The 14,137-nt window shown below is 47.1% G+C and overlaps 1 protein-coding gene and 1 long non-coding RNA gene across 2 annotated transcripts in view; one reads left to right on the forward strand and one right to left on the reverse strand.

The window, feature by feature from the left end:
* The first annotated feature begins 129 nt into the window (after positions 1–129).
* LOC121670206 lies at positions 130–7,592 on the forward strand. The gene is made up of 4 exons (XR_006018070.1): positions 130–652; positions 3,939–4,170; positions 5,001–5,100; positions 6,589–7,592. It is a non-coding gene; the product is annotated as an uncharacterized LOC121670206 (long non-coding RNA).
* A 1,716-nt stretch (positions 7,593–9,308) lies between these two features.
* LOC121670091 (gamma-aminobutyric acid receptor subunit gamma-4) overlaps positions 9,309–14,137 on the reverse strand; it is a 31,110-nt gene continuing 26,281 nt past the window's right edge. Inside the window, exon 9 of the mRNA XM_042039858.1 lies at positions 9,309–13,935. Coding sequence (XP_041895792.1) covers positions 13,642–13,935 — 294 coding nt within the window. The 3' untranslated portion in view covers positions 9,309–13,641. The remainder of the gene's footprint in view (positions 13,936–14,137) is intronic.

The following is a 14,137-nucleotide window of genomic DNA, read 5'->3' on the forward strand; positions in this document are numbered from 1 at the left end:
GATTCTGTGATTTCAGTGGCTGAGGTGATTATTGCACTAATTATTACTGTAGCATCCTAAATAATTAATAACCATAATTAATTGTATGGACCCAAGAGAGCAGAAACAACTTTTGTGGTGGCTGTAACCCCTCCATCCCTCGAGCACTGCTCACTCCAGAACCTCTCTGCAGTGTTTTATCTCCCTGAATGTTTAAATGACTTGAGCAATTTGGGGTTTCCTCTGTCTCTCCATGGGACTCCTCACTCTCTGCTCTAATTATAACACCGCAGCAGCTGTTAATGCCCACAAACAAGCACAGGTCCTCGGTAGCTGCAATGAGTTATGGTTTATATAATCGTGTGAAGATTTAAGAGCTGAAAAGCCTTTCTCTGTGCACTGCATTAATCATTTAGAACGAGCCTGACTGATGATTTTTGCATGTGTGTGTGGTTGTTTTCTTTTTCCCTGTCTCCCTGCAGAGTCCAGCTGTTGCTGCCCGTATGTGGTGTGCTCAGCACCAACCAAACCATTGCCAAAGCCACAGTGACTTCTGAAAACTCCTGTCCACATTAATCTGGTGATTCTTTCATGCAGGACCTGGGCTGTGCTGGTAGTGAAGAAACACACCAGGACCTCTGATGAGGATGTGGAGAAGTTTTGCTTGTTAATGGTGAGATGTGTTCCATGGCAGAAGAAGTCTCAGTCTGAAAGGACAGAACTGACACCGTCATTTCCAAATTACAGCTGCCAAATGAAGCACAGCTGATGCCTTAAGAGGCCTTCTAGACACAGAGACTGGACAGGAGTAAAAGAATGAAATAGGTATTTATTTGAAAGGCCTTCAAAGGTACACCCTGGGAGCCACAGGCTATTGCCAAAAATGGACCCCAAGATGGACCACAGGTCACGAGTCCTTCACACCTCTGTAGGTTTGGTTCATTTGCATATCAGGGTTAATTCTCCAATTAAAGCTTCAGTTCAATGATGTAATTTCCCCTCTGCTGGCCCCCCTTAGAAGCTCTTTGGATTATACTTTTGGGCCTAGGACAATCTGGGTGACCCTGGAGAGCAGGCCCAGAGAGGCTTTGTTATGTCTACCTAGCACGAGAGAGCAGAAATTAGCAAGCTACAAAACCCCTCAGAGTTACACTCTAGGCAGTACAGAATCAGGAAAACAGAAAAGTTAAAACCTAGGCATCACAGCGACATGGGAAGTCTAATCAAGAGCATAGCACTGATCTGCTCTTTGGCCAAGCATTCAGATATCCTTTTCCAAGCTGTGCTAGTGCCAGGGGTTTTCCCTCTCATTGCCCCTCTTGGACATGCTTTGGGAGCAGTGACATCATGGTTAAGTCAAGCTGCCAACTTTAAACTTTGAAGCTGTTTTCTCTGCTGTTGCCTGAGCACTGGGCAGCCATCCCTCACACAACTGACAGCAGAAGGAAACTGCTGTCCCTAAGCTGTGTACCAGCATCATCCCTCACTCCCTTCCCTTCAATGATCTTTAACAGCAGTGCAATATGCAGGAGCACAGACCAGACTGGGGCACAGTTTGCTCTGTGTGCAGCTACAATTGTAGCTTGATTCCAGCTGGCAGGCCTATATGACCTCATATCTATAAAACCTGATCTTAAACATTCATTTGAAAACCTCACATGGATGTAAAACCCAGAGTTCAAAAGCTGCAACTTTTCAGACACAGGGGAGGGAAAAAAATAGCTGTGAGGTTTTAGGTTAAAATGCAGGAACATTGGACTGTGGTTTTGCAGATGTGATTTCTGTGCCGCCACCATCAGTGGCGGGTACAGTTCAGCACCTCTGCTGCCACCATCCTCCTTCCAAGCCCTTGAGTATGGCTCAAGGTAATGAGATTTAAGGATGTGAGAAAGTCCTGGAAGAGCTAAGGAAAGATAATCAGGGCTAGTGTGCTGAGAGTGGGGAAAGAGGCTGAAAATGACCGGAGTGGGCGGCTGAAATTCCACTTCCCAGAGTCAACATTAAGGCAAATCAAGTCTTCTGTCTGAAGATGTGGCGGTTTTAATAACACAGACATTTGAATTAGGAAGAGGAGCTAAGACAAGGGGACTTGCTGGGGTCTACAGGCAGCAAAGCTGTGGGTGGTTCATGTCCCAGACCTGTTTATTTGAAAACTTCTCTGCAGATACCAGCAGGTATTCATCGGTAACCACACGTGCTGGAGCCTTCTGGCCCCAGCCAAAGGTGCTGCAACCAAGGAAAAAAATGTCAGCTTTTTCTCCTGGCCTTCCTTAATCCCCCAGCTGCCTGGTGCAGTGCTGTCCTGCCCTGTGGTGGATGGTCTGTGCTGCACAGGGACAGCCCTCACCTGGGTACAAGCACTGAGCTCTGCCTCAGGTGCCTGTAACCCAGGGAACAGATGGCACCGCCTGACAAATGCACCTTTTCCTGCACTTCCCTGCTCCTTCCCACTGCAAATTGAGGCCTTAAAAAGGATTGATGGTGCTAACAACAACCTCATCCAGGAGGGCTTTTGGAGGGATTAATGACTAGTCGCTGGGGAAGGGTTTAATGGTCCAAAGAGATCAGCAGTCTCAAGCCAGTTTATTAATCAGCTGGGCCTAAGGCCATTACCACTTAAAGGCTCATCTTGGGGGGGAAGAGGAGGCGAGGGGTGGCAGTGATCCATCTCTGCAGAGAAACAAGCCAGAGGAAAGCGAGGAGGAGATCCCTGGAATCCAGTACACAAACTCACTGATCTTCATTTGGCGTGGACTAGGGAGTTAGCAAGGAAATGCAAAGAGAAAAGGGAGTGACGGGCTCGTTTCATTTAGGTCTGATACACTGCAACCCATCTCATGCTCTCCTGGCTGTGGCAGCTCCTGAACAAGCCCACAGGTTTCCAGGCAGCTTTGTCTCTAGCAGTGGCTACTCGACATCTCTAGACCCTGTGCTGTGGCCTGGGCAGTTGAGGACTACTGTTGTGAGAGGAAATCTATTTCTAACACCTTGTTCAGAGATCAGTTTTCTGCCCTGGAGTGTGAAAACTGAGGTTCTTATTATTTTTATCACAGCAAGTCAAAGTGCAGAAGCTATTCTTACTCACATAAATGTCTAATCCTACTCTGATTCCTTCCGAGCTGTTGCATTTGCTTTGATTACTTTTTCGAGTTATAGCTAAAATAAAATTTGCCGTATAATAATCTGCCCGTGCAATGAGCACTCCCTGAGATGAGGAGATGAGTCAGGGAGCAGATCCTGTTAGGGACTCCCTCCCATTCCAGGATGCAGGAAAAGCTTGGCTGTGTCCTGGCTGCCCTGGATTGGATGGAGGAAAGGGGAGTGCTGTTCTAATGCAGGGTCTCAGTGCCTCAGTCTATTTATTCCCTCTTCACTTGAGACCCTTTAGGGTCATCTGTAGCAGGATATCTGAGTGAACAGAGGTACAATGTCATTTCCTGGGGCCCAGGGAGGGAGAACAGTAGGATTGCTGGGGAAGGAGACCTGCTCCCAGGTACTGGAGGTTTCTGGAGCAATTTGCAACTCTCTGCATGCAGTGGGGCCATGTAGGGCCAGGCCTGGGTCTGGGAAATGTTACAGCAAGCTGTTATGGGTGGCTTGGGGTCAGGAGGCTTTTTAATTGCTTGAAAGTGAGGTCCTTGTGCTTTATCCTCACAGAGGCTGTTTCAGGCCACCAACAAAGAATCTGCTCTTCTGAGGAGAGCTCTGGCTTTGCTCTAGAATCTGATCACAGTGAGAAGTTGTTTCTGTTCCGATACATTTTTAGGTGGCCAAAAATCTATATTATTTTTGGATTTTTTTTTTCATTTTTTTAAATTTTCCCTTCTGTGCTTGTTCCATCCAAAGTCCTGAACTCCATGTGAGGGCAGTTGACTTACCTGCATTCATCAGCTGCCTTTTGGAGTAAAACCTCTTCTAAAGTCACATCCTGCTTTTCTTCCTTCTTTCTGTAAGTGCAGGTATCAGCCAGATGAATTTCTGCTCCCTTGGGACCCTGCTCCTGGAGAGCCTGGACCTCTGGCTGGCCCAAGATGGTAAAATCATTGGTAAAGGCAGCATGGTCCATACACTCCAGAGCTCCAGCACTCCAGGTATCGCCTCCTGACTTGGTATTTTCAAGAGTCACTGAGACAAACTCTTCCCTGGAGAGGAGCTGGGACAATCAGCAGGTGGAAGCTGTCACTGCAAGAGGTACTTGGTGTCAAAAACTGTTTCTGTGTGTGAGGGAGCAAACAGGGTGAGCAACCTCCTGTGTCTTTGGATGGTTTTTGCACATCACTTAATATAGATTTTCCAGTTTGCAAGGGCAGTAGCCTCAGTGTAAGGAGTCACAGAGCAGAAAGGAGGTGGCAGACACCAGGGATGAGCTGAGTTCACAGCGTTCCCTTTCTGGAGTGCCATGCCAAGACCTCCCTGCTTTTCATCCCTCCTTTCACAAGTGGGATGGTGGATGCAGACTCAGTTTTCTGCACTTTTGGATCCCAAGAGTTCCAAACTAGATATTTCTGTTGCTTTAGCTGATGAAAGATGGGGATGGTTTCAACCTGCCAAGTTTTTCCCTAATATATACATATATACTGGTTCTGAATTTGAATTCAGGTCCTAAACACTGTAGGAATGTTGGCTACCTATAGGTCCACATGGAATGGTGACCCTATAACCCCTAAACCCAGCAACATTTATTAATGGCTTATCTGAAGTCTCTGTAGCAAACATTTCAGTCCCTTCAGCCAGGGAGAAGTGGGTTACTTTGTGAATATCAATGCAGATCAAATAAAATGTATCTCAAGGACAAATGCATTTGTTCTGAAAATTTGGCCAAAGAAATCAGAAATGGTTCTTTAAAAATACAGCAGCCTAGAGCAAGTTTTTATCTTCCTTTTTGAGCAGCGAAAGTTGATGATCAAGCCATAATTTGAAATATGTGGTAGGATTCAGCAAAACCAGTGCCACTGAAATTGCCTTGCAGTTTGAACACACGGATCTGAAGATTTGACAAAAACATTTTCTTTGTTCTACAGAGATGAGACCATTTCCCTTCCTCATATATGTAGCACCCCTGGATTGTTTTGCACTGATCACAACTGCTCTGGTGTTCTCTTTGATGAATCCACTTGTTTGGTATGTTTTGTTGGGCTTTTTTTTTTTGTTTGTTTGTTTGGTGTTTCTTTTTTGGGGGTAGTGGGTACGTTGGATTTTATTGGGCATGGTGGGAAAGGGATGGGTGATTTGTGTCATGGATTTGGCATAACTGGGCCATCAATCTCAGCAGAGGTGCCTGAGATAGAGGTGCCTGAAGAGGTACAAGGTGCCTGAAGTAGAGAGACACAAAGATGTAATTGCTGATTTCTTCCTTTACTTATGTGAAATGAAAGCAAAAAAAAAAAAAGGCAGGAATTGGTACCTTCTGGTTCCAGGCTTCATGGAACAATCCTGGGGCTATCAGCAATGCTGCAAAGGGACGAGGGAAGGAGGGAAGATGATGACTCACAAGAAGTTTCCCTGTCTGTTACGATTTTGCTTCGTCGCTTTGTGTTCTCTGGATGATTTAGGGAGAGACGCTTTTCCCTCATCTCTAATTTGCTGCCAGATGAATATGTTGAGTAGCAGGATATTGAGAAATCATGGGAAACTAATGAGAAATGCCTGAATGAGCTCAGCATGTTCCTCCACTTGGCTCTTAGGCTTTAATATCCCAGTGGTGCTGAGCAGAGGGAGGGTACAGGGGCTCTGCAGTTCCTTTTGCTCTCTGGTTCAGTGCCAAAATGGGACAAGGGATAATGATTTTAAACTTAAAGATGGTAAATTCAGACAAGATAAAAGGACAATTTTATTTTATAATGAGAGTGGTGAAAACCTGGCACAGGTTGCTCAGGTAGAAGCCCCATTCCTGAAAACATCCAAGGTCAGGTTCTGAGGCTCTGAGCAACCTGATCTCATTGCAGGGGGGCTGGACTAGATGGAATTTAAAGATTCCTCCTAGCCCAAACTATTTTTCAATTCTATGATTCTGCCTGGTTGGCCAATGTGTGGTCTTACTCCGAAATTCAGTCACCTGAAATTGTTATTGTACCTGTTATTTTGAGGTGTCACAGTCCCGGCTGACTAAACATCCTTACTACAGCTTTTCCTTCTCACACATTGTCTTGACTTCCTCCCCTGAGCTCCTGATCTCTGTTGGATGCTGGGGGGGCCTGGCTGTGACAGAAGGGTTGGTTGGTGAAGGATTTTCCTCATGGAATGCCCTCATGGCAAGGACCACAGCAGGTACTGGGCATTTTGAAGATGCTGACTATAAACATGTGGGCAGGGATTCTTGTTTTTTCTGGCCTGGTGAGTTTCTACTGCTATATATATTTTGTTTGAGTTTCTGTGGCTAAAATGGGAGGAGAGCATAGGGCCCTCTCTGCCTTAAAATGTATTTCAGAGCTGCCTGAACCTGGTCCAGCTGCCAATATGGCAAAGGCCTTTTTCCTTTGTGATGGGCACAGCTGAGAGCATGGCTGCCAGCAGCCCTGGACTGCATGATCTTGGAAAACAGACGGCAGTGTGAAGGACTGAATTGCTGCCACGGGTATTTTTTGACCAGACCTAATGTTATTTCTCCAGGAAGAGTGAAGTATACCGTGAAACTGGTACTCCAGTCCCAGATGGGAAGCTTTGCCTTCAGCTCATCTCTGATTCAGGTAGTGTTTTACCCTGAGGAGGCGAAAACACCCGGAGAAGCAGAATAATGTGAGGGAGACATCTGTGTTTCACCACACATTTGGCAAGGGGAGGTGTCAGCAAAGGTTCCTGAGGAGGTTTGTCAGGGTCAGCAACACTCGAGAGATGCAAATCAGCCCAATGGCAGCCTGGCAATGACTCAACCTTTCCCTGCAGCCTGGTTTTGCCCATGTGTGTGATAAAGCTGCTGCAAGGATGGGTTTCATTTTTACAGACTTATCACCTTCCTCGGGCCTTTCGTAGAGCAGGCTGGTGAAAGGCAGGAACCTTATGGCAGAGGAATAAAAGTCATATCCCAGCAGCTGAGAAAATGTCCCTGCCTCGTTTTTCCAGGGAGCCCATGTCTGGCCTTGAGAAAGCATGGTGACACCCATGGCTGCCACCTCCTGTTCACAGTGGCTGCTTTCTCTTGGGGTTTTTCAGACATTCATGGTGATGCCTTAGGATTTGAGCTTTTCTATTTTTCATATCCTGTAATTCTATAGCGTATAACTCTAAGCTCCATATAGCCTGTTAGCTGCTCTTCTCCCATTTCGGTCAGACAAAACAATTCCTCTCTAGGCCTGAAACTCAAGGATACCTTCCTGTCTCAGGCCCTGAGAAATGTAAGCACTAGTGAGTTCAGGGGGAGCAAATTTGGGGTAATGACTTCATTACCTGCAGCTGTAAATTGGAAAATTAACCCCGATATGCAAATGGACCAAATTTATAAAAGTATGAAAACCCCTGACCCGGGTGTCCATTTTGGGTGTAGCCCCTGGGGTTTTGGCTATCCAAAGAGTACTTGAAGGCCCTTCAATAAACATACTTTTATTCTCCTCATTTGATCTAGCCTCTGTTTTTAGGCAGCCCCATCAAGGCATCAATGGCATGGGCATCATCCCAAAACCTCACCTAGGGGCACCCAGCACATGCCCTGTGGGTCTCACACCACGCAGCTTGTGTTGCTAAGATGGCTCTGTGCCTCCTGAGCCCAGCAAAGGGTGGTGTGAGCACAGGAGAGGGGCTGCAGTGCCACTGAGCAGCCAGGGTAGGACCCTTCCCTCATGGATGGCTCTGCCATCTGATTTCAGATTTGTCTGTGCCTCTTCAGGAGGTGGTCAAGAGCCCTGAGTTCTCTCAGGTAAATGGCTCAGCTCAGAGCACTGTGGCTTGATGTTCCTGAAGCTGCTATGCTAATCCTAATTAACAGGCTTTCTGAGTCCCTTTTATACCACTCCAGCAGCCCAAGTGGGCTTTAAAGTGAATGGAAATTACCCCATGGAGCGCTCTCCCTGGAGATGTTGCTATGCCGACCTGCTCAGAGCAACCACTGAGGCTTCCCAGCTCTCCTCCATCCTGCATTGTTCTTTCTGTCGCAGAGGCTCAGACGGTGCCAGAAGGGTGGCTGGGACAGATAGGGCCCAGACTCTATTATTTACTTTATTTGCAAGGTGTGAGGAGAAGGGGAGAAAACAAGTAGAGAGGGTTAAAATCATGTAAAGCATCGACAGCAACAAAAAACAACCTGAAAGACCTGAGAGTCCTTCCAACAGAAAACTGAGTCAATTTTCTCATGCGCAATCCTTTAAAAAAAATAAAAGAAATAAATTTTTTCCCCTGGTTTTTTTTTTTTTTTAATTGAAGGTCTGCAGGCAATAGGGCATTTCCTCTGGGTTCCTGGGTTTCCTCACCCAGTCTGAACACTGGGAGCCAAGCCCTTTTCTACCTCAGCCCTTCACAGCAGGTGCCTCCTGCCCCTTATGAGCTGCCAGAGGTTGTGTGGAGCTGTTGGGTGATGGAGCCATTTCCCCACGAGGGGAAGCAGCTCCCATCCCATGCAGGCAGGAGTGTCTGGGTCTCCCCCCTTGCCCTGGGGCACACAGCTTGAAGTATTTTTGGCCTCTCTCGTTCTCCTTCAATTCAATCTTCCCAGAGCCTGCAAATCTGAGGCATTAAGAGGAAGACAAATTGTAATGAATGTATATTTGGAATATAAAAAGTAACGACTTAATATAACTTTCTCTTCTCTCCCCTCCCTTCCTCTTCATGACCTCATATTTTTAACATTTTGGGAAGTGCTAAATCCTGGAGGGATACACAGTGTGCCAGGGAGAGGTGGAGGTGTCTTCTCCCGAGCTGGGCTTGTCCTTTGGGTTATGATCACTCCAAAAGTCAGCAGCATGAGTAGGGGTACAGAAAGGGAACAGAAAGGCTGAAATAAAGTCCACCAAATATTACTGCCAAACCCCCTCCACCCCAAAACACTGGGGGAAACATCAGTTATTTTATTTACAATGGCAACGGGCTGAGGGGAACAAGAAAGGGCTTCTCTTGCATTACAAATAATGACTTTAAATGGCTGAGACTGCTTCTGAGCAGTGCTGATTTGGAGCCTTTCTTAAGGAAAACAACTTCTGCCTTTCTTAAAGGAAAACAACAAACGGAAAAATACCCACCACCCATCAAAAATATCAGAGTGACATTTCCCCCTACTTTCCAACAAGATAGTTTTTCCCTGGGGAAATAAATAAATTTACCAGCTCCAGTAACCCCCATCAGGAGGGGGACAGGGGGCAATTTTTACCCTTCTTACAAGGTGTAGACAGACAGTGGCGAGGATGGGCAGTGAATAATGTTGTTTATTATGTATAATAAGTAGCATCCAGAAATCTCAGTTAAGGACCAAGCCCCAGAGTGCCAGTCCCTGTACAAACACACAGTAACAGAGTCCCTGCCCTGAAGAGCACACAGGCTAAAAATGGTTCCTTATGCGGCATAATTTGGAGGGGAAGAATAGGAATTGGAGGCAGAGAAATGAAAAATCAACCTTTTCCCTGATTTCCTTTTATATTCCAAACAAAGGCCATAAGACATAAATGCTGAGATCATAATTTCCAGTCCCCATCATTAGGTACTAGGATAGTAGAGTGATAGAATCATGGAATCATTTAGGTTGGAAAGACCTTTTCTGATCATTGAGTCCAAATGTAAATCCAACACTGCCAAGCACTCCACTAAACCACGTCCCCAAGTGTCACATCTCCACGTCTTTTAAACACCTCCAGGGATGGTAACTCCACCATTCCCTGGGCAGCCTGTTCCACAGCCTGACCACCCTTCCAGCAAGGAAATTTCCCCCAATATCCAACCTAAACCTGCCCTGGCACATCTTGAACGTGTTTTCTCTGTTCCTTGTTATCTGGGAGAAGAGACCAACCCACCCCTCACCACACCCTCCTGTCAGGGAGTTGTAGAGAGTGATAAAATCTCCCCTGAGCCTCCTTTTCTCCAGGCTGAGTCCCCCCAGCTCCCTCAGCTTCCCCTCATCAGGCTTGTGCTCAGACCCTTCCCCAGCTCTGTTCCAAAACTGACCCCAGGGGTTGCGGTGTGGCCTCACCAGCGCCCAGCACAGATGGACAGGTCACTGCCCTGGTCCTGCTGGCCTTGGCTGCATTCATCTTCACCATGGCAGGGGGATGTGCAGGGGTGGGAATGTGACTTGCTGGTCCCTGGGAAGGGGAGGCAGGAGGTGAGGGAAGCCCAGTGCCCACCTGGCTGCTGAGGCTGGCAGGTTGAAGCTCCTCCACCAAATTCCTGGGAGAACGTTGAAACCTCCATGAGAGGAGGAGGCAGCACAGGTGTTTGAAGCAACCCAAGTGCCTTGCAGCAGCCCTGGTGCCTCTGTCCTCCCTGCCCAGAGCAGCACAGCTCAGCCCCATGGTTTTGGGCTGTGTCTAATGCCAGCCTAGGAGGGCACGGAGGGGCTTGACTCCCAGGGCCATTCTGAGCAGGGCAACTCACAGCTGCTGGATGGCTCTGAGCCCTGGGTTCCCTCCTGATAGCTGGAAAACCTTTTTATAAGGAAACTGGAGCCTTGCAAAGTAATTCCAAAAGAATGGCAGATTTTTCTTTTTGGCTTTTCTTAGCTTTCTGGTTTTTTGTTGGTTTTTTTTTTTTTTTTTTTTTTTTTTTGAGATACTACAGGAACTTAAAAGCATGATTGAATTTGTGCATGCCTTTATTTATTGTGCTATGGATGATGGGCACAGATTTCCCTAAGCCAAAAAGCCCCCTCCCTCCTCCTTCCCCAGCCTTAGTAATCAGCTTCCTTGGGCTCCAGCCCACGCTAGACTATTTTCCTCTGTCAAATCCTCCATCATTGGTTAAATTACCTGGGTGTGTGTTGGCTTTATCTTTTTTTGGTGAAACCTTATAATCTTTCGAGTCTAATTTGTCCGAGTCCCTGTTGTCCTCTTAGGTTTTTGTGCACCCTCTTTCTCTCCTGGCTGATTTTGTAAAAAGTCCAATTTCAACAAGTTGCTGCTTTCAGGGCTGAAGTCTGTTCTCCAGTGCCCATGATAATCATATGTGTTCACCAAGAGCTTCGAAGCTCCAGCAAATTGCAGCTGTTTGGGCTCCTTTGCACAGGGCTGTTCAATTTTCCCTTCCACCCTCCCTTTCTCAGCTGCTCCCCTTCCACATTTTGCTCCCTGTGTTCAGTGCAGCCTCCACTGCCTGCACACCTTTCAAGCCACCATCCTGTTGAGGAGATATTTGGCACAGACCCTGGTTTGCCACCGGGGCGTCCCCTCCCACACATCCCCCCGACAGCTGCCTTCCCAAATGTGAGGACGTGCTTCACTCAGAGTCTGTCGTGTGAGCCAGATTTAATCTAGGATGCTCTTTCCTTTTGGCTCCCCACAGAGATCACAGGACCCTGTTTAATCCAGCTCCCTGTCGGTGTAGGGCTGAGTCATAGGAGGTTTTTCTGTTGCTACATCTAATAACGCTTTGCTACTGGGAGCAGAACATCAACCAGCTTGGCTGGGAGTCAGCACTGTCACCCAGCAGCTTCCCTTGTCTGCAAGTTGTTTTGATTCTTTTCTTAGACTTCTCCCTCTCTGTGTCTTTCTCTCTAAAACATTAATTTCCTCTAATTAGAGCCTCCTTAACAATTCTTTCCCCCCCCCTCAGTTAATTTCCTCTAATTAGAACCTCCTTAATAATTCTTTTGCTAAATCAATTTCCTCAGTTAGAACCGCCCGCCACAATTTCTTTCCACCCTTTCAAAAGCTGTCGGAGTAGCTAAGAAAATTATGCTTCTGAGTAACCTTTATCTTTTACTTGGTATTTTAAAAGAACTGTAACAGGTTAGACAGGCGCAATTTCCCCTTTCAGAGCTCTGCTGGTCTGACCCCATTAGGTTATACTTAGTTGAGTGTTGTACTATTGTATACTTAATAAGATGCTCTAGCTGTTCATCTGGAACCCAGGTAAGGCTGTATTTGTGAATGAATTAAACATGACACTTCATTATTCAGATCAGATTTAACAGTGTCAAAATCCGTCTTTAAACCAGATCAAATTGCTCTCCAAGAATATGTAAAACCTCCTGCCCCCGTTAGCTGTCCTGTGAGCCAACCTTTCCTAACTTTCCCTCTGCAGCCATGCCGGCTTTCTTCTCCTGACAAGCCTTTTAAGTTCTAATTTTTTTCTAAAACATGCTGTTTTTAAAAAAAGATCTTTTTTGTTTCTAATTTACACAGTGAGTAACTATCAACAGCCCACTGCTTTTCAGAATCATGCTGTGGGCCACATCAGCGGTTGGTGTAGATGGGGAGGCAGCCAGTTGACACATTATGGACCTTGGGCCTGAGTTTCCTCCTCTATCTTATGCAGTTTCTCCCCAGCTGAAGCTGTGTTTTGCATTTCTCCATACCTTTAAGACGGAACCATCTCACTACGTTTGTCCTCCTTGAAACCCATCAAGGACAACTCACTCCATTTCCCAATTTTGTGAGGAAACAGGCCAAGTACTGATGGCAACGGGGAGGGGTCATCCAGTTAGAGGGAAAACTCTTGTTTTATGCAATTATGAAAGAAATAAAGAAGGGGAACACATCTGAGCTGTGGGAGTGCACTGGTAGCTGTTTTCCCTTTCCTGTGCCCCTTCCTTGGGTTGGCACCTACTACCCAGCACAGATCTGATGGCATCAAGGAGTGTCACTGTGTGGGACAGCACTGCCCCACGTGAGACAGGCCAAGGAAAACTACCTCACAACAGGCTCAGGAGGCTCCTTCTGGCCTTTCTCACAAGGACTTCCTCCCTTTTTTGGCTATGCCCAACTGCAGAGCCTGCTCGGAGTCCTGGTCACACAGCAGAAATGTCACCGTGGGCCCTGAAGAGTCTGCTTCAGTAAGGCAGGTGGGCCCTTCCAACTTGTGAAGTGCTTTTCACCACTGTCTGATGGGAATCAGCAGCGCCTCAGTGGGTGGGTGTCCTGGAGTGATCCGTGAGGAATGCTTCACAGAGACTCTGCGGGGAGCTGGGGGAGGCTTGCAGCAACTCCATCCTCATCAGTGCCGCCATCAGATGTCTGGGCAGGCCCAAAACATTTTAGCCAAGCCCAGCTACTGTGGGAAAGCTGCACTGCTGTCCTTTTCCACGCTATTTTCTTCTGACCTTTCTGAGCTTCTAGCACCCCACAAAGTCTGTTCTGGTGGAAGTGGTGCAGAAGTCATAAGATGAATTTTATTTCCTTTGCAGTCTTAATAACTGTGCAGAAAACTCCACTTGCCATCACTTCCTTGAAATTTTGGAGTAGGATTAGATGGAAAAATGAAATGCATTAAGGTTTTTGTTTTTGACAAAATCCCTAATGCTTGAGATGGCAATAGGATGTTTTTGGGTAATCTTACAAGGAGTACAATGCTGGTGGTGTTGGAGAGAGGGTTGTCTGGGGAAGGGTAGATTCTCTAAAAAGATATGTTAGAAGGCTAAAAAAAAGCTGTTTGGTTCTTCTCAGAAGAGATGAGAGAGCAGGAAGAGGGAATCACCAGGTTGGGTTGTTCAGACTGACAGCCGACTACAACAGAAGAGACGCTGTTCTCTATGCTCCTTGAGAAGCCCCTCTGGCTGGTGTCCAGTCCGTTCCAGCTGAGGACAAAGAAGGGCTAGAGATAGAGATAGGCAATCCAGTAGACGATGTTGAAGAGCAGGAAGGCGGTGGGGAAGAAGACGCGGGAGTAGGAGTCCAGGCGGGATATGTGGATGCGGACCCTCCCCTCCCGCCACATTCCCGTCTGACAGTCCTCGATGCAGCAAAAGAACCTCTCGCATTCCTTTCCCTCCAGGCACGGGGAGCCGGGGTCGTCATCCTCATCCTCCTCGATCTCTGGGGGCCAGTGCATGATGTGGTTGATGTTGATGGTGGTGAAGGTTGGCATCACCTGTGCACCGGCAGGTGGCTGGAAGGGGGAGAGGTGGGCAGGTTAAAGGGGAGGAAAAAGCAACCAAACCTGTTCTAGACACCAACCCCCACCCAGCTGGCAACAGATCAGATCATCATGGGTGCACTTTGATGGAGAGGGGTGACTGATCATCCCCAGTCTCTCTGCACCTGGTTGTGAATCACCACGTTTGCATACTGGGGAACTGGCAGCTCCTGCA

The sequence above is a fragment of the Corvus kubaryi genome, unplaced genomic scaffold (assembly GCF_017639235.1).
Source record: "Corvus kubaryi isolate FWS band 111438036 unplaced genomic scaffold, C.kubaryi_AGA036_p1.0 37395, whole genome shotgun sequence".
Lineage (NCBI taxonomy): Eukaryota > Metazoa > Chordata > Aves > Passeriformes > Corvidae > Corvus > Corvus kubaryi.